Raw genomic sequence first — 19459 nt, 5'->3', positions numbered from 1 at the left:
GTGACTTTTCCCACAGGGAGCCCTCAGTTCGGTGGCACAATAAAGCCAGAACTTCTTACCCAGAATTAATTAAAGGAGGGGGAGGGGAATGGCAGGGAAATGTTTGAAAGCTGAGCCTGATGCAATAAACAAACAGCCCAGTCGTCCTTCCCAAGCTAAAGCCTGCCTAAGGGAGCCTGGGCCAGCCCCAGCCCTGCCACAGCATCCTACAGCCCACCCTGCTCAGTGGGCACCCATATCCAAGCAGACCTCGTGGAAAAGTTGTAAACAGAGAAGGGGTGGGAGCAGAGACAGCTTGTGCCAAAAGGTTTGGATTTGGTTGAACAAGCAGGGGTGCAGCCCCTCCTCAGACAGCACATTCCCCTTTTCTTGCCACTTCAATTTATTGCTGCCAGCTACTTTATTTCTCTGCCATAGAATCACAGAATGGTTTTGATTGGAAGGGACTTTAAGGGTCTTCTAGTTCCAAGTGCCCTGCCATGGACAGGGACACCTTCCACTGGATCAGATTGCTCAAAGCCCCATCCAACCTGGCCTTGAACACTGCCAGGGATGGAGCACCCACAGCTTCTCTGGGCAACCACAGCAGCATTTAACCTGAAAACAGCTCTTTCTCCTGCCTGATGCTGCCCTGGTGTGCTCACCCCTCATTTACTTCTTACCCTGTGTTAGCTGGCTGGACCAGATGGGCTTCCCTGTGCTCTGGCAAGGTGGAGTCTCCCAAACCTTGCTCAGCTCCAGCCTTGTCACTGTGTCCTCATGGTGAAGCCCTGTCCAAGCAGGGACACCACTGCTTGGAGCTCAGGATGGGGCATCATCCCTGCTCCAACAGCAGCAAGGCTCCTCTCCTGCTTCATCTGCCACCTCCCTCCAGCCAGCTGGTGGCAGTGAGGGGGCTGCAGGGTGACACTGGGAATGGTGGCATTAGCAACACCACCACAAGGACTCTGCTAGCTCAAAGCAGGGGTTTCTGCCCAAAACACCCATCTAACAGCCTGAGTTAACAAAAGCAAACCCTCTCCTGCATCCAGCCTCATTCTCAGCACCCTGCAGTCCCCAGGGCCCTTGGAGGGCTGTGATTCTCCAGCTTGGTTCACACACCTGCTGATGAAGAAGGAAAAAGGAAAAGTCCCAGATTCCTGGGTTGATGATTGACTCTATGCATTCAAATAGCAGCCAGAGTCCCTGTAACTGTGGAGGGACAGCAGATATCACCGGGGACTGTCCCCACCTCCCTGCATGGGTGGTGGAAGCCACCAGCCCTGGGGACCCTGAGCACAGCACCCTGCAGGGCCAGGAAGAGCCTGAGCTCCTCCAGACTCACCAAGGATGAAGTGGTATCAGTGCAGAGACAGGATATGAGGAACCATTAATTAATTCACTTACTCATTAACTTACTAGAATTAGGGTCTTTAATCTTCCGAGCAATGGTGAAACAACCTTTGTTGACCAGGAGCTAAAGTCAGACAAATTCAAACAATAAACAAATCGAGCTGTAGTCCTCCATGGCCACCCAAAAGCCCTTCGATGAGAAGTGGCTGACTAACCATGGGCCAGGTGAGCTGGGGATCCCTTCCCAGAGGCCAGGCCTGGGTGCCTTCACTGTGGCAGAGCAGAGAGCAGGATTTGGGGGCTGGTGTGGTACAGAGCTGTGTGGGGACACAGGGGGGTCCACATCCTCCTCAAAGCCCAGGCTGCTGGCTGCATCCCAGGATGGCAGGGGTGGGGGAACAGCCTTACTGGAGGCTGAGCACCCACACCATGCCCTTCCCTACTATAGCCGGGGCATTTGTAACAAGACAGGAGACATGGGGCCAGTCCTGAGCCTCTGTTACCCGAACCTGCAGCAGGCACCTGGCACCAATTCACTCATGTTCACAAAGCCATTAGGAAAAGCAGTTAGACAAATTAAAGGAAGAAAAGCAACCATTAAGGACTATCAAACACCATCTCTGCCTGGGGAAAGACCAGGAGCAATTCACTTTTAATTCCTGCCGTCTGTAAACCACAACAAAGTCTGCCCCCACTGTCATCCTCAGGCTTCTGCAGCCCTTGGGTCCCTCCTGGAACAGTCAGACAAAAGCCATCCATGCTGTCCTGTGCCTCAAGCAACATCCCTGCTCTCCCTGATGCAGCAGCGATGCTCAGGTGCAGGGCAAGGCCAAGTGCTCGGCCCCTTCTTTTCCCTCCTTGAAATTATTGTCAAATACTGCCAGCTCAGCCCAGGCTGCTGTGTCAGCCAGGGCAAGGCTCAGCCTCACAGATCAGTCCCAGCCTGTCACAGGCACCCCATGAGCATTGCAACAAACCCAGGGCTGGCACCAGGGATGCTGAGATGCACCTTGCAGGGCTGCCATACTTGGGCAGTTTAACACATTCCACAGTGTTATTCTTGCATGCTTCCATACCTTAGAACCACTCCATATCTGAATCCCTGATCAGCTCCTGTAAGCAAGACCCAGCACTGCAGCAGAGTTGAATATTCTCTGAAGGAGGGAATGCAAAGCCCATTTTGCAAAGCCCCCAAGCTCTTCTGGGAAAGAGAGGAGCAAATAGCAGCTTTCTCTTGGAAAGTTTCATCCCATCCTTGAAGGCAGTGGTCGAGGCTCCATTACTCTGTCCCCATTCAACCTGCAGTGGGCCTTGCCCCCACACCTCAAGGAGGTGGCATCTGCACTTTAAATCCGGAATCTGCTGCAAGGAAAACCACGATTTCCACAAGACTCATCTGGGTCCAAAATCTTGGGGCAGTCTCCCATTTTCCAGTGCTGTTCCCTTGGGAAGGAAATTGCACCAACCAGCAGCCTCAGCCCCATCCTGCACCTCACTGCCATCCTCTGTCATCCCTCTCCAATGTCTGTCCAGCCCCAGCCCCTCCCTGGAAAGCACCAGGCTCAGTTAGACTAATACAAACTTTTAATGCACATATTAAATAAATATTTCAATCATTTCATATTCAATTTGTACACAGCTGAAACAAAACAAAAATCCTCAAGGAAACAGGAAAAACCTCAAACAATCAAAAAAGATTGGATGAAAAGTCACCCCTGGTTCTGGCTCCTATCCAGTGTCTTTGTTTGCCCTCCCCGTGAAGAATAATTGCTTTAACCCTTTGGAGAGAGTCACAGTCCCAGGGCAGCATGTGCAGAGCAGGGCTGGCTGAGGATGTTCACTCAGGAGATTAAATGTTTCCTTTGGTTTGGTTTTTTTTTCCTTCTAAATATAAAATTGGGCTTCTGTCAACACAGAAATTTTGAAAGAAACCCCCCTCCTTTCCTGGGGGGGGGCAAGGGTGGCAGTATTTCTGATCAGAAACCTGTAGGAGATGGTTGGCAATGGAAGCACCAACTATTATGACAAGATACTGAATATCACAACAAAACAGCCTGAAATGGCTCTGCAATAATTTGTAAACTTAGTTTAATTTTATGGATGAAAACTTGCATCTCATAAAAAAATATAGACAGAAAAAAAATATCAATTTTTGGTGAGAAGTTCACATTTTCCACATGGGGAAAAAAATAATACCAGTTATCAGCCCGCTCCATAGCAGCTGTACCTTAGTACTTTAAAACAAACCAAATGCCAAAGATGCTCCCGTGGGTAAGAGGTACCAAGTCAGTTCAGGACTTTCTCTGGGAAATCCATCACCCCTGTCCCCTCCTGAGAAAAAAAGTTGAGAGTTGTGAAGCCAGCAGCATTCTCAGAAAGATGCGACTTCCAGCAACCCCTTGCTCAGCCAGAGAAGTAGGCACGTCCAAGGAAAGAAAGCATCCAGTGGTCCTCAACCCCAGGTGTCACAGTCAGCCCCCACTGGCAGTGTCCCCACATCACCCAGGCTGCAAAAACCACCTAGGAGGCCTCCAACCACCTCCAAAATAAATCCCCTCCTCTCAGCCGTTTTCCAGCTTCTCCATCTTCTCCAGCAAGCATAGCATTAGTTCAGTTCATTTAAGTAGCACATCGCTTCCAGATTTGGATTTCTATGGTTTTTTGCTTGTTTGTTTTAAACATGATTTTTTAACTCCTTTCCCTCTAGAGCTACAAAAAAAAAAAATTACAAAATAAAGCGCAACCCCAAACAGACTAGAACATTTCTAAGTGAAGGGCTCTTCTCCCTTCACCAGTCTTTGAATGTTTCATTACTTTTAAAGCTGGAGTACAAAAATAGAGCCTCTCTCATTTTTTTCCTCTTTTTTTTCTTTTTTTTTTTTGTAAAAATCAAACACACCCCAAAAAAGTACCAACAACTAGAGCAGGTAATTTTTTTTTATCCTCCCCCCTCCCTTTCTTTTTTTTTTTTTTTGTGTTTTCTTTAATACCCATATGGGAAAGTCTCTACATATAGTCCACCAAGCTCAGAGGAGCATCCTCCAGGAGAGATGCAGGCAGAGGAGGCGGGGCAGGCACATCAAGGGCCTGCTCTGGAGTTTCTAGTCCTTTTACTTCTCCGGTTGAAGGGGTAGTTGAGGAACTCAAAGCGTCTGTGGGGCTCGGTGGTCTGGTGGCCCTTGGGAAGCCTCTTCATGAAATGCACCTCGCGCTGGTGCTGCCGGGTCTTGGAGCCCTTGCGGGGGCGGCCCTTGCGGGTGAAGGCCATGTACCAGCCCTCGTACTTGGCGTTCTGCAGCGCCGTGTAGTTGTTCTCCAGCACGATCTCCGTGAAGACACAGTCCTTGCCTTTGCCGTTGCTCTGACAAGGGGACAGGAGCAGAGATTTAAGCAACAGGCACTTTCTCAGAGGGCTGCTTCTCACTGCCCCACCCTGCGCTGGCTGCTGGTTGCAGAACCTGGGGGCAACCAAAGGCTCACTTCTCCCACAAGTCAGAATTGCCCAAAATGTGCTTTTCTCTAACAAGCTGCAGGGAGAAGGCTTGGTGACACAAACACTGCTCGCTGCTGCTTTTGTAGCAGTCCAGCTGGTCCCAGCCTTAACTTCCACCACATCCATGGAGGAACATCCCAGCCTTAACTTCCACCACATCCATAAGGGAACTTTAGCCTCCCTCTGTACCTGGATGTAACCGTAAGCAAACTCTCCATCCCAATTCACCCACCCATCCTGTCCTCCTGGGGTCTTTAATAGAAGAGGGACATCAAGGAGCATCGAGTGGCAAGAGGGGTGACATGAGGTCAATGGTGACAGTGCCCACAGATGGTGGGGGAGCAGGGGGTAGCCAGGAACTGAGCTCCCCCCCTGATGGGCAGTAGCAGGACTAGAGAGGGACCCACATGGGGCAGCTCCCAGGCAGCAGCTGCCGTGGAAAATCCTTGCACATAATCACTGGTCTGGAGGGATTTTGCATGTCCAGCCCCCCCACCACGGGAAGGGGCATCAAGGCACAGAAGCTGCATGACAAACCAGCACGTGGTGGGGTCTGGCCTTGGGGCCAGCCCCATGGAGCATCTTAACATTCCTGGCACTTGTACCATGTAATCGTGGAGAATAGAGCAGCAATCCGCCTATTTGTTCCGAGAGATAGAAGGAATGTGCCCCACACGGCACCCGCCCACCTCTCTGGCTCCCCCTCAGGCTGCAGGATGGCTTTTCCCCTGCCCCCAAAAGCAGAGCTCCTCTCCAGGCAGTCCCCACTCGTGCCCCCGGCAGTTCCCTGCCCTTACCCTTGCACCCTACCTTGCCAATCAGCTTCCCCTTCTTGTTCATGCAGATGTAGAAACCCGTGGCTGCCCCCTTGATACGCACGCGGCTCCCAAAGGTGTCTGTCTCCACGATGAGCTTGGCTGGGGAGAGAGGGAGGGAGGTCAGAGGGGCTGTGGGATAGGGCTGGCACAGGTAAGGAGGCCCCAGCAATGCAGCCAAATGCTGGGCACTGCAGGTATGTGATCTCTGGCAACTGGGCCAGAGAGCCCTAAAATCAGCACATGAGGTTAAGATACAGCCTGTCCCCCCATGCCCTTAACTTGCCCCTGTGTCCCTGCATGACCTTGGACGTGTCCCTCTGCCCCTTGAGCTGTGCTGGACAGGGAGTAGCTCTGTTTTACCCAGCTCCACAGGCCTCAGTGGTTCAGGTGTCACAGAGGTGTCCCAGATGGATGCAGGGCAGTGAGCAGGGCACACATTGGTTGGCAGAGAACAAGGCAGCTGCCTGCAAACTGAGGCAAGTCCAGGTGTGCCTATGGGCAAGAGTCAGACAGCACCTTCTGGAAGTGCACAGTGTGCTGCCAGCTGTCCCCAGCCCAGGGGACACCGCCCCGTGTCCCTCTGCCAGGCCAGGGCTGCAGGAGGAGCAGTGACTTTGCAGCTGGCAGGGGAGGCGTGAAGGGTACAGGCACCCTTTTAATGCCTTTCACCTTTGCACGAGTCGAGAGGGCGTATTGATTTGGTCTCAGTTTTTTAATGGAGGCATCGATCCACTTCCGAAGGAGCTATGCAAATTGCTGGGTCGATGGGCCGCCTATAAATAGACCTGTCACCTTCCCTCCCTGCCTTCACCCTGGGAACCCAAGCCCCAAAGCCCATCCATTCCCAGGGAAGGGGGAGGATGGGGACAGGACATCCTTCTTCCCGCTCCTGCAGCTGCTGTCCCCAGAGCAAGCCCCGCTGGGAATGGTGGCTACCTGTTTGCACCTCAAAAGGTCTGTGCTGTGCCAAGCACCAAAGAATCCCCCACGATGCTGAAAAGCCAGCTGTAACTGTCCCATCACCTCTTGTCCAGCATCAGCCCACAGTACTGTAAATGCTATCCAGCAAGGCAATTAGAGGACAGGCCACAAAGGTTCCAAGCCTACACTCTTATTATGGGTTTTAAGTCCGTTGATGCCTTATTTATCCTCTCTGATTCCTGCACAAGGGCTGCTCAGTTTCTCAGGACTGCAGCTCACTGCAGCTTGCACATCTCTACCCCAGGACGCTCAGCCTCCAGCGAGCCCCAGCGAGGGCAGTGATGTGGCTCTGGAATGGGAGGCTCTGCAGGAGGATGCTTTGAATGGCAGAAGGAGGCTGTAGGTGCACACACAAGTTAAACTGAGCCTAAATCACACCCTGGGCTAGGGGCAAATGCCTTTCTGTCTCTGCAGTGCCTCAACTCTGCATCTTATGACAGATGCTACTGAGGTCAATGGCACCAAGGGTGGGGACAGCAAGCAGGCAGTAGTGGCAGCTGCTGAGTTGACCAATGGAAAGGTCATCCCCAAATTTGCTGGGGCCAACTGATTTGGTGCTGTTAGACCAGCCAATCTTGATGGGCATGCAGGCACCCCCTCCCTGCACCCCCTCCTGTCAATATCACCCTGCAGCATCTCTTGTCCCTAGGCTACCATGCACTCACATCCCCCTACTCCTAGCAGGCACAGATTGAACTCAGAGACAAGAAATTTGGGAAGAGTGAACTCCAGGCTGTGCTGATCAATGCCCAGAGCCTGACAAGCACCTAGCATCCCCAAAACCACCCACGGGAGCGATGGCACTCTGCAAACAAAGCACTGAGACAGTGACCCCCTATTTATCTATATTGGGGAAAGGGGTGGAATTGATCTTGGAGGCAGTAAAAGGTTTGAGGAGAATTGATTTTTCTCTCTGAGAGATAGAGCTGGGAGGGAGGGAGGAAGGGAGGCATGAAGAGGGATAGAGGGAGGGAGTGGGGAGGCCTTGGCCCCAGTGAGCACAAAACCCTGCTTTAAAGATGCACATTGCTTCTCTTTTGGACTTTTCTCTTTTTTTTTTTTCCCCAAAGGGCAGCTGTGATTTACAGCCACCAGACGGGTTTGCTGGCCTGCACGAGCCCAGCCCATGTGTCACTCCAGACCCCTTATCCACAGAGGATGAAGACAACCTGGCCCCAGGGACTTGCACCCCTAGACCCTTGCAGGCAACCTGTGAACCCTGCAAACTCCAGCCCCAACCCACAGAAAACCCTGGGCACAGACAAAAAGCGGCGAGTGGGCAGAGAGCTGTGCTGGTGTCTCCAGCCACTCGTGTGGTTGAGTCCAAGCTGCAGCTGGCAGTGGTTTTCTTGGTGGCAAGCACAGCCTGGGAGGGACAAGCTGGGCTGCACCAGCCTCCTGCCTTCCCTTAGAATTAAAAAAAGTCAATCAAATATTGACAATTAAGACAAATAACTGAAAACACCGGACTCGATGTTAAGTCGGCTGTAAAAATGTCAGCGTGGGGAAAGGGGTCATCTGCAAAAATAAATCAACCCCTTATACACGCCCACCCCCAAAAATGAGACTAAAAAAAAAGAAAGAAAAAGCAGAAAGAAGGGCTTGGGGAGGAGGAATCTTTGCTACAAAAGTGGATTTCTAAATAACATTTGGGGGGATTCCTTTTTTTTTTCCCCTTCCTCTTTTGGGGAAGGGGGGAGGCTTAACGTTTTCAACTCTATTCTTTCATTTAAGTGACAGATTTATCCCAGTAAAATTATGTTTCATGCTCAAACTTTGAAGGGAAAGTGGCTACGTAAATGCTGAAAAAATGCAGCGAGACACACTTGATCCCCCAACTGGACTGCGAAGAGGAGAAAGTATTCAGGAAATGTTAAAAAAGGTGAAAGTAAGAAGCGTTTTAATAGTTCTTCCAGACATGGGGGCCTCCCTAGAGATTCATACAGAACAATCCTGAACCTCTATTTTAACATTTACAGACTTGCAACTCTTTTAAAACTTTACATCTGAAAAACTGCTTGTTCTCTTTCTGGTTTAGATCAGTCTTCATTTTCCTCCTTAGCTCTTCAAATGCTTAACCTTTTTTTATTACATTTTAATAGAGTTTTTCAAGCCACCACCAGTCCCCTCCTTCTGGCCGTATTTAAACCTGGTTGTTATTTAAATATGCACTAACTGTTTTTTAAAATCCAGGCGTTAGAGGTCTAAAACAAGATGGGATTTTCTTTTTTTTGGTTCGGAAATTAGCTACTGCCCTTTCAAGTTAGAGCTGCTGCAGGATGGGAATAATTCATTTGCAAGATTAATTCTGGATGTATGGAACATCACTGTGCTTGCACTGATAATGTCCAGCATGAAATTTTCAGCCAAAGCAAAATGAAGAAATAGCCCCCAAAAACCAGTAAGGCAAAGAAAAAAAAATTTCTACTAATCTAGCCAAGGAAGAAAGGGAAAATGCAGCTAATACCAAAGAGGATCAGCTGTGATACCTGTGTGCAGCACACAGGAACACAGGCACTTCCCTGCCCTGGGTGCAGGACCAGGCCTCCTGCAGCCGGCCCCCACTTATTGACCCTGGCACTGCATCCGACCATCCCAACACATCAGGAGCTCACACGATCAAAGTATCTGGGCTTTGAGAGTCCCCAGCAGAGGGACTGGTCCCCTTGCCCCAGAGAGGGTGGAGGTTTTGGGGAGGGAGTGCCAGGGTGATACAGAGGAGCCGTGGCAGAGCACAGGCTCTCAGGCTTGCAGAGTCCCTGCTTTGTCTCTGGAGACACCACAGCATCTTTGCCTGCAGCTGACTGCCTCGCTGACCCTTTCCCCATGATTTGTTTGGAGAAGGAAGGGATGGGACAGGAAAATGCCACTTTAGACAGTCCTAGATGAAGGAAGGCTTCCAAAGCAGTCATTCCCTTTCTCCACCCTGACTCTGCTTTTTCAAATTTACCTTACATTTCTGTTTCAAAAGAAAGTCCCAGGGAATCCCATCTCTGCAAAGAGCCGGGATAAAATGTCCTATGATGCTCCGGATGCTACAGCCCCAAGCCCTCTGAGTCAGGTGCAAACCAAGAATTAAAAGGAAAGAAGCAGAGCCTATCCTTCAAGAACTGGTCCCCTCCCTTGGCACAGGGAACCTGCCCTCACCTTGAATCACACAGCTGCTGATTACTGACCCCTATGTTCTCCTTTTACAAGCCCCCACAAGCTGAACGATTTTAACGATTTCTGGCTAACAAACAGGACGGAAATCATCAATCGCGACGCTGGGCTGAGAACACCTCCCCAGCTCCCCCCATCGCGTGTCCTTACCGTGCACATCCCCATCCTCTGCCATCGCATTGATTTTCTTGTTGTCCAAGATCTGCACATGTTTCCCGCTGGTCCGGCTGTACAGCTGGTAGGTACGGACAAGCCGCCGGCTGAGCTGATCTGTCACCAGGCTCTGCTCCCTCACATGCTGTGTAAAATTAGGTGGGGACTGAACAGTTACCTTTAGGAAATTAAAAAATATACAACACACCATTATAATCTCTACTCCTCAGCGGGGCAAGTGGGCTGAGCTGAGATCGCTGGCCTCCAGCTGGGCTTTACGGGAGGCCAGGAGCCAGGACCGCGGCGGTGCCTCTCTGTGCCATCAAAGTCTCTCCAGGGGAAGGAGCATTAAGCTCGGGGCCACAGTGACAAGAGCCCTCTCCAGACATGCCCTAAGCTGGTGCTGGTAGCTCGGGAGTAGAACAGGGCTTGGTGACCCCAGAGGCCCCTCCAGGACTCAGTGGGTCCTGACTGGGACTGGGGTACCTTGAGATGGGCATCAAGGCTGGGAGCTTGATGGGATCCAAGGAGGGGATCAAGGTGGGACATACAGGACAGTGCTATGTTGTCCTCTCAAAGAGCTGATGCTTTCATCCCACACCTCTCTCACCTCTGCAGGAGCACACTACTGCTCCAGCTGCCCTGGGCACACACCCCAACAGTTTCAACAGCTGCCTATCCTCTGGGTCTCAGGCTCTCTATTTGCTCCCAAGTACCCCACTTATTAAGCTCTTCAAACACAAAGTTCACAGAGATGGTGGAACTACGAGGCATAGGAATTACAAGAAAACCATACCCCAGCACAGGTATTTAGAGGTATAACAACCCAAGGATATCAACATGCTACCCGTGCAAACACAGCTCTCATCCCCTCTCAGCTGTTTGCTGCCAGCACGGGTCATCCCTAGCCCCAGCACACCAAGCCCTTTAGTCCCTGAGCTGCAGCTGAGCCCATCCTCTCCAGACCCGACACTGCTGCTCCTGGGCTTTAAACGATTTTCACGAGCGGCCAAACCTGCTCCCCCCTCAGCCCCGGCTCGCGAGCTGGCACAGAAGTCTTTTTCCCCCCTCGTCTCAAATCCCTCTTTTAAGTCTGGAAAGTTTCGCTGCTCCCTGACATTTATAAAGATGTATTCTGAGCAAATGTTAGGAGATCGCTCCTTTCAACATCAGAAGGCTGGGGCTACCCCCCACCACCCCCACGTCAAATGGGAAGATTTCCTCCTGTCTTAAACAACAACAGAAAACCACAATAAAAGCAAAAGCCGCTGCTCTCCCAAAGCCAGCTTTATAGAGATATCTCCCCTTGACAATGTCATCTCTCTCCCTCTGCTTCTGCCTGTGCATGTGTGTTTCCTATAGAAGGGTTTTGGATAATGCAGCAGGATTCTCTCCCCAGCTCTGATGAGGGTACCATGTGGAGGAGAGGTCATTAGCCATGCTGCTATTTGGTCTCCATTTCATACTCCAAAATATTACAGCTATGTTTTTATACAACTGCACAATCCCAGTGCTCTGCTCCCTTCACTTTTCAGCTGGAAACTCCATTTTTTCCCCCCCAAGCTTCCAGGAAAATAACAATAATTTTTAAAAGTAGCTTAAAGGGCATTTTAAACAAAGCTTCTACACCTGTAACCTCAGGGGGAAAGGGGGCTTCACCCGGGTTTGGAGGCGCACCGCTCCCAGCGACGCGTGCCTGCTGGTATGCGGGTGTTGCACAAGCTCTGCCCGGGACGTTTAATCTGTTCATGTCACTTCTGTCTCTGCCGATACAAACCAGCGATGCTAAAGTCTGACACTTTTAGGCTGAATCAAAAGCTGCGCTTTTTACTAAGGGCTTTTGCAGGGTTTTCTTTCCTTTTTTTAATACTGTGTTTTTTGGGTTTTTTTTCCTTTGGATGAAGCAATATGGGGGAAAAAAAAAACGGAGCAGAGGGACGGGGGTATCCGCAGTGTAATTAGAGGTCGCGGAGACAGGAATTAAAGCTGCTTTAAGATAACCCTGCGTATCTCCTTGAAATCTCGGTACTCTCTGCCTCGCAGCCGGAGTCCCCCGCACTTTATTTTGCGTCCCGGGAAAGGTGGGGTCTCCCTCGGCTCCGGCTTTTTACAACCAGGCAACTTTTGTCTCCTGGGTTTTAAAATGCTCCTCTTCCCTGTCTCCCTCCCTGCCCAGGCGCTCGGCGGCGGGGCACCCCCCATCCCCGCGGGGCGAACAAAGCCGGGCAGCCCAGCGGGCACTTACCTGGGCTTGCAGGCAGAGGACGAACAAGTGCATTAACCTGGGAGGGGGAAAAGCGGGAGAGAGGTGTGAGCCGGGGGGGCTGCGGGCGCGGGGCGGGAGGGCTGTGGCTGCCGCTACTCACACGTAGCTGAAGAGCGAAGAGCAGGGGTCCATCGCGGCGCCGGTGCGGGGCCGGGGGCCCGGCGGCGGCGGGAGCGCCCGGGGGGCGCGGCGCTGTCTCAGCTCCTCGGTTCCTCTCGCCCTGCCGGCACGTCCTCGCCCCAAAGAAAGGAGGGCACAAGCGGCTACAGAGGGGAAAGGCCCGGCGGCCCCTCCGCCCGGTCAGCCCCCGGGGCGCTCCCTGCCGCGGGGAGACCCCCGCCCCGCGGCCCCGCTGCCGCCGCGGGAGGCGAAGCCGACCCGCAGCCCCGACGGCGGGGGCGGGCGCGGCCGGGGGGCGGCAGCCGCCACGGGGGAAGCTCGGCCGGACCCCGGCTCCCCTCCCGGTTCCGGCGGTACCTGCCGAAGCGAAGCGAGCAGCGGGCCAGGTGTCGCCGGGGCTTGGGGCTGCCACTAAGGGCCGGGCTCCGCGGCCAGTGGTCGGCGGGACTCCCTCCCCAGCCCGTGCCTCAGTTTCCCCATCCGTAAAACGGGGTTTAAGGGCTCGGAGGGTGGGTCGGGGACGCGGTTCCCCCCGCTGGGGGTTCGCCGCTCCGCGGGCGCGTTGTGGATTGGGAGCGGGCGGGCGAGCCCTCCCGGGACGTGCCAGACATTAAAAGGATTACCGGAGGAGGGGGATGGAGGGGGCCGGAGTTTCGAGAAGGAGTGAGGCTGAGCAAATTCCGCAACCGGGCTGGGGAGCGGGACACCCCCGATTTCTCCGCGAGCATCCCCGCCGGGCGCTTACCTTGCAGAGCGGGCGGGCGCCCTCAGGGCCGGCGCTGCGGGGCCATGGGGCCGGGCGGCGGCGGCGGGACAGGGCTCAGCCCCGCAGCCCGGGCAGGGCCGCCGAGGGCTGCATTGTTCCGGCGAGCCCCGGCCCTCCCGGCCCCGCCACCTGTTGCGCACCGGGGCGGGGGCTGCGGCGGGGCTGCGGCGGGCGGCCCCCGGGGCCGGTACCTGGCCGGGGCCGGGGCCGGGGCCGGCGCCGCCTGCTCGGCGCTGAGTGACAGCTGCTAATTTGCCGGCCGTGCCCCGCTGCCGGTCCCCGCGCTCCCCGCGCCCTCCTTTATCTTATCAGAGCCCATAATTACAATTGCTATTTTGCTTCCTCGAATCAGCAATCAGCGCTATCTGCCGCCGCTGGAGAGGCAGCTCCTGTCAGCCGCCCCTGAGTGACAGCGCGGCGGCTGCCCCGCCGCACAAGCACAGCCACACTCACACACACGCGTGCACGGCCCGCCCGCACACACACACAGAGCCCCGCACACACGCACACAGAACCCCACACACATACACACAGCCCCACACACATACACACAGCCCCACACATGCACACACAGAGCCCCGCACACACACACACAGAGCCCCGCACACACGCAAACAGAACCCCACACACACACACAGAGCCCCGCACACATACACAGAGCCCCACACACATACACAGAGCCCCACACACATACACACAGCCCCACACACATACACAGAGCCCCACACACATACACAGAGCCCCACACACTCACACACACACACACAGCCCTGCACACACACAGCCCCACACATGCCTGTGCAGCCCTCCTGCACACGCACAGCCACGCAGGCACATGCACAGGCTGCACACAGTGCCTTTCACACACACAGCTGGCACATGTGTGCAGCCTTTCCCCTGAGGTGCCCTCCTTCTCACTCGCACCCCTCACACTCTGCACCCCCAGCACAGCTATCCACGCTTTGCTTTGCTTACCCCTACCGACAAAATACAACCCTCTGCTTCACACACAATCACACCAGCTGCTGCCACAGTTCTCTCTCACACATGCACACTGACACACAGCCTGTGCACTTTTCCCCTTGCTCAGGCGCCCAACAGCCCTAGATACAAGTGCACCAACATCTCTCCCCACCACACAGTGTGTCTCCCCAAAACTCTGCCTACTGTCACTTCTGGGGATGGATCCCCCAGGGTTCTCACCTGATCTTGCTCAGCATCCTCACTACTGAGGGGTGCTGCAGGCAGGCAGGGGAGCCTGGGCACTGCCCCATCACTGGGTTGACCCCACAGGGCCCAAGGAGAAAATAGTCCCTGCATCAGTATTAACAAACCCAGTACAGCACAGGATGAGCAACTGCCTTGTGCTGGCCAAAATTACCCCAAAATTCGGTTCATTGTTCATTTTCCTTCCCCTTTTTTTTGGTGCAAAAAGATGTTTCTAAGGGGGTTTCCTATGTGTAGGAAGAAGTCTTGGGCCAAACCTACATTTAACTGAAAGCATTTAGGAGCAGGCAGGACAGGCACTGAAGGTGCTCAGCAGAAGCAGGAGCTGGTTTCCAAGGGCACAACACATTCACACACTCAGCTCATCAGTACAGCACATGGTCAGGAGAAAAACCCTCCAGGCTGAGCTGTGTGAACAGCTGATGTACCACAGCACAGGTGAGGTGGTTCCTCCTATTCACCTCTCTGCACTGCCTAAGGAAAACCGGGCAAAACCAGAGCAGGAAACACCAGACACTCCTGATGCTCTAAATTCAGGCAATCTGTACTTTTTTATATATTAAAAAATCAAGGAATTCAGTCTATTTCCCAGATGCTGCTCTCCTTCAGCTGTGGCCACCTCTACTTTATCCCTGGTTGGCACGGGATCAGGCAGGCACATGTTACCCTGCACACCACAGTCTACTCAATAGCACCATTTCCAGAACAGCCCAGACTGCCTTAAATTGGGAGATTTATGGTGTCCTGTACAGGGTCAGAGGCAGCTGCAAGCTGACAGTCCCGTGTGCCCCCTGCCCTCAGCAAACAGGCTCAAGTGCCAGTCATGGCTGTAAAATCAAGCCAGTGTGGGATCACGCAGGGGTGGCCACACTTTGCCTGACAGGGGATGACAGACGATGCTCCTGTCAGCCATTCTCAGGCCTACAGCCAGAGCCTCCACAGCCCCCATCCCACCCCACCTTTGGGAAGGGAAAAGGAATGAGCAGGTCGGTGACAGCAGCCAGGCACAAGCAGCTGGGCTCACCCCACCTCTGCTGCTGCCTTGGATCATGGCCACAATCTGCTCCTTGCAGGGAAGATGTGGGCCTGCACAGAGGCATTTGCCTTCTTCCCTTGGTGCTTCCCAACCTGCACACACACAGAGCCCCGCACACACCTGTGTTTGCATCAAGAGTGACACCCCCACCCCCTTTTGTTTTTAAGTAAAAAAAACTTTTTGGATAGGCTCTCGCCCATGCCAGGCAGAACAAGGGAAATCTGCCTGCCTGTCAGCTCCTTCACAGGCCATCTGAGATAAGCCCCCTGGTCCACAGGGTGAGGGTCCCCTCCATCCCCTGGCACAAGGCTAAATGGCTTGTCTGGCTCTCCTGGGGAGAAGAGAAACTCCAGTCCTGTGCTCCTGAGACCAGCTGGGCCTCAGGCCAAACTGCTGTGGGGATGGTGGAGGAAAGCCCCTTGTGGCAGAAAGGCTTGGGGACCTGCTGTGCCCCCAGCACACCAAGCAGCCATTGGGCTGGGATCCCTGGAAGAGGCTTAGCAGCATGGTCCCATCAGATCTTGTCCTGCTGCCCCACTGCTCCATTGCCCTGGTCTGCAGAACTGGGACCATGCTTAGGCTGGTCAGATACAGAAGGGTTTTCCTTCAGAGAAGAGCTCATGTTCATGTTCATCAGGGATGTTAAATGCTGCAGATAAAGCATTAGCAGCAGAGATGTGACCTGCAGCCCTCCCATCCCCTTCCCCACAAAGCTGAGGGTACCAACGTGCAGCCACAGGGCTACAACACCAAGAAGCAGGAGCTGAGAGAGGAACCATGACACAGAGGCATCTGATTAGCCTGGCTGGGGTCCAGGCTTGGTCTCAAACTTTGTCCACCTCCTTCACCCCACACAGAACCTCCTGGCAGCTGGGGAGGGTGGAAGCAGCTCCTGGAGCAGCCTAGACTGAGATAAGACAGGAAGCAGATCAGGAGAGGATTTGAGATGGAAGGAGCAGCAGGTGAGGGACTGTGAGGCTCTGGGAGGGGTCTGTGCCTCTCTGTACAGCAGGGACCAGAGAGAGCACAGCAGGTTCTGAAGAAAGCTCTTCCCATTCCCCTTGTGATGCCCAACACGGCACCCCCACAGCCCAGGGCCACCCCAGCACCATCCCTTCTCTCTCACAGGATCTCCCTTAGCACATCTGCAGGACAGAGCCAGATTCCACCTCTAACTTCCTGCCTGCTTCTTTACCATCCCTGTCTAGCCCAGTTCTAGCCAGAAATGGCCCACATACACCCCTTTCCTTGTGCAGGATGACAGTGGTGTCAGCTCCTGCTCCCCACAAGAGATCAAAGCCAGCAAGGAGCATCAGCCTGAAACCTCTCCACTAGCACCCCTTCTTCCAGAAAGGCAGAGACAAGGAAAACAACACCAACTGCAGCTTTAGGGGCAAGCAGTCCAAACTGGGCTGCTGGCAAACTGGGAATTCACATCCTAAGAGGGGTCTGGGAGAATTTGGAGTGAGGGGATGCCAGCAAAACACCCACAGGAGTTTTGCCTTGAATACTTCTTCCAGGGGGAACTACCAGTGGATAGTTTCAGGGGAAGCTGTCAGGTGGAGAAGCAACCAGGACGTTGCTGTCCCTCACAGAGAGAGGCCCAGAGGCAGAGTTCCCTGCTCCTGGCAGGCAGGGACACAGACAGGAGCACAGCGCTAATCCTGACCAATGGAGGAGAGCAGTACCTGCAGCAGCACACAGCAGCGCTGAGCCGCCCAGAGGGCAAGGAGAGCTCCTCTCTGCAGGTGCAGAGCGCTCAGACAGGCTGCAGAGCGGTTGCCTGGGGGACTCTGAAAGGTGACAGACAGTGTAGGCAGCGGGCTTGAGGGTTAGCCAGAGGCTGGGGCTCACAAAGGTGGGGACACTGAAGTGCAGGAAGCACTGCCCAATACCTGAGCATCTCTCTCTGCTCCAACACCATATGAAGAAGAGCCAAAATGCACAGAACCCAGAATCTTGTAATGTTCTACAGCCATGCCTGGAGGATGCTTGGCCATAAACTAACTTTTCCACCCCAAAATAAAGACATGGAGGTTTCCTAGCAAAGCCAGAGGGATATTAGCCCACTCTACCCTCACCCTTCCCAGCCCCGTGGCCCAGTGCCCCCGGCCCTGCCTGCTGATCCTTCACTGTGGCTTTAATGGGCCGTTTCAGAGGCAACAGCAGCTCCTCCATGGCTGAGCAGCACGGAGCAGCCTGGGGCAATCCCACTGCTCACCATTAACCTGCCCCCACCCCCCAAAGGGAAGGAACTTGGCAAAACCCCATTGGGATGTGTTACATGGGAATGACCTTGTCTTCACTACCCACAGCACCAAGGCAGCCCCAGGGCAAACAAGGAACGGGAGGGGAGACACAGCCCACTCACAATTAATTCTTCTCTCTATTCAATTACTAGCAGCAAGACTGAGGCATGTTTTGTGGGCCAGGAGACTGTCCCTGTGTTCTGGTCACAGCCCCCTGGACCCCCTGTGCAGGACCAGGCTGGATGAGGTGGCCCTCTCTTGTCACTCTTCAGCAGCCTGCTCTCACAGCTTCCTTTCAGGGAATTGGGCTGACTCCTCTGCCCCTCACCACCTCCTGTCCCTCCTACCCAGCAGCTTTCTAGAAACACGACCTTTGCTTCCATAATTTCAGTCTGTGCTCCTGGAATTGCAGGTGTCAATATTGGCTTCACCATCCCCCAGTGGCCCCGTGCTGGCTCCCAGGCAGCGATGCTCCTGCAGATCAGAGAAGGCAAAGCTGGGCTCTGCTTTCCATCCAGGCTGGGCCATGTGGAGGAGAGCTCACCACTCACAACAGCAGGGCTGCCAGCACAGCAGGGGCAGCCTGGGTGGCTCAGCCTGTGGCAGCTTCACTCCTGGCTCCCAGGCAGAGCAGAGTATCCTCCTGTCATCCAGGACAGTCCATGGATTCCCACATGGATTTTCCAATGGTGTTAAGCATCCCCTGCATTTGGGTCTGTTGAGGCTGGTGCTGTTCTCATCTCTGGCATCCCCACCCAGCATGTGGGGTGAGCCAAGCACATGGGTAATGATCTGGCAGTTGAGCAAGACCAAGAGCCTTGTGGAGGGCACTGCAGGGGAGGCACATGCTCAGGTCCCATCCATTTGCAAGGAGAGGGAAACGGGATGGCTCTGCAACTACCCAGCTCAGGAAGGGGTCCACACAGAGTCCTTGAACTAAGCAAGCCAGAAACAAAGACCAAAGGGTCCCAGTGAGGGCAGTTCACATGGCATCAGCTCAGGGAGAAGGTGACATCTCCAACCCTGCAGGATTTAAACCCCAGGCTGAGTATTTTTGTGCAATTCTGCTCTGCATTGAACAGGGGTCAGCAAACAAGCAGCCTGACCAGGAATGGCCATGACACGTGCACGGGAAGGGGTCACACCCATGGACATGTGGATGAGGACGGGTGTGCTCATGGCCCTTGGGCAGCTGCACTCCCTTCCTGACCCCCTTGTACAGAGCAAACAGCACCTCCAAAACCTGCTCCCAAGGCATTCCTGGCTGGCAAAACTTCCCCAGCATCACAGCCCCAGCCCAAGCTGGGGTCTCCAGCCACACACCATCAGGCAGGGCTGGGAAAGGGGGGGGTCAAAGCCAGGCTGGGTAGGCAGGGGCTCCACTGGCCACCCAGGAAGGTGGGAGCCATCACTCAATGCCAGGTGTCACTGTCCTGTCTGTGGGATGGGGTCTGTGGCTCCTTCAGGATCAGGAGTAGCTGAAACAGAGATGCAAAATGCTGTTCCTTTCTTCCTCATTTCCCAGGCAGCCCCATCAGGCAATTTGGCTTGGTTTGGGTCCTCTTAGGAAGAGGACTTCTACACCCAGCCTGCAGTGGGGTTAAGCCTAAAACCAACAGCATGGCCCGGGGGGGCTCCACGTTGCTGTAACTCTACCTTCGTTTGTTTGCTTACAGCATCCACCCAAAATGCCCGTGTGTGTCTCTGGGCCTCTGTGTCAGTGGCAGCTGAACTGCTGACCCCAGGAGTTTGCAAAACATCAGGGTTATGGCCCCTTTGACATCCCAGCCCAGCAGAGCCTCAGCTCATCCTGACCCTGGCCCCGAGGAGCCAGGCCCCAGGGCACCCCACATGGC

The 19459-nt window shown here is 54.1% G+C and overlaps 1 protein-coding gene across 1 annotated transcript; it reads right to left on the bottom strand.

Moving 5' to 3' along the window:
- Window positions 1-2898: 2898 nt before the first annotated feature.
- FGF8 (fibroblast growth factor 8) lies at window positions 2899-12373 on the bottom strand. Its single transcript, XM_066554759.1, has 5 exons — window positions 12306-12373; window positions 12185-12221; window positions 9937-10117; window positions 5636-5742; window positions 2899-4693 (listed from the first exon to the last, which is right to left on the bottom strand). Exons 1-5 carry the CDS (start codon window positions 12335-12337, stop codon window positions 4412-4414), a joined length of 639 nt encoding a protein of 212 aa, XP_066410856.1. The 5' UTR covers window positions 12338-12373; the 3' UTR covers window positions 2899-4411.
- Between the last annotated feature and the right edge of the window lie 7086 nt (window positions 12374-19459).

Source organism: Molothrus aeneus, chromosome 8, assembly GCF_037042795.1.
Source record: "Molothrus aeneus isolate 106 chromosome 8, BPBGC_Maene_1.0, whole genome shotgun sequence".
Taxonomy (NCBI): Eukaryota; Metazoa; Chordata; class Aves; order Passeriformes; family Icteridae; genus Molothrus; species Molothrus aeneus.
Note: the sequence above shows the minus strand (reverse complement) of the source record. Positions and strands in the feature narration are given on the sequence as shown.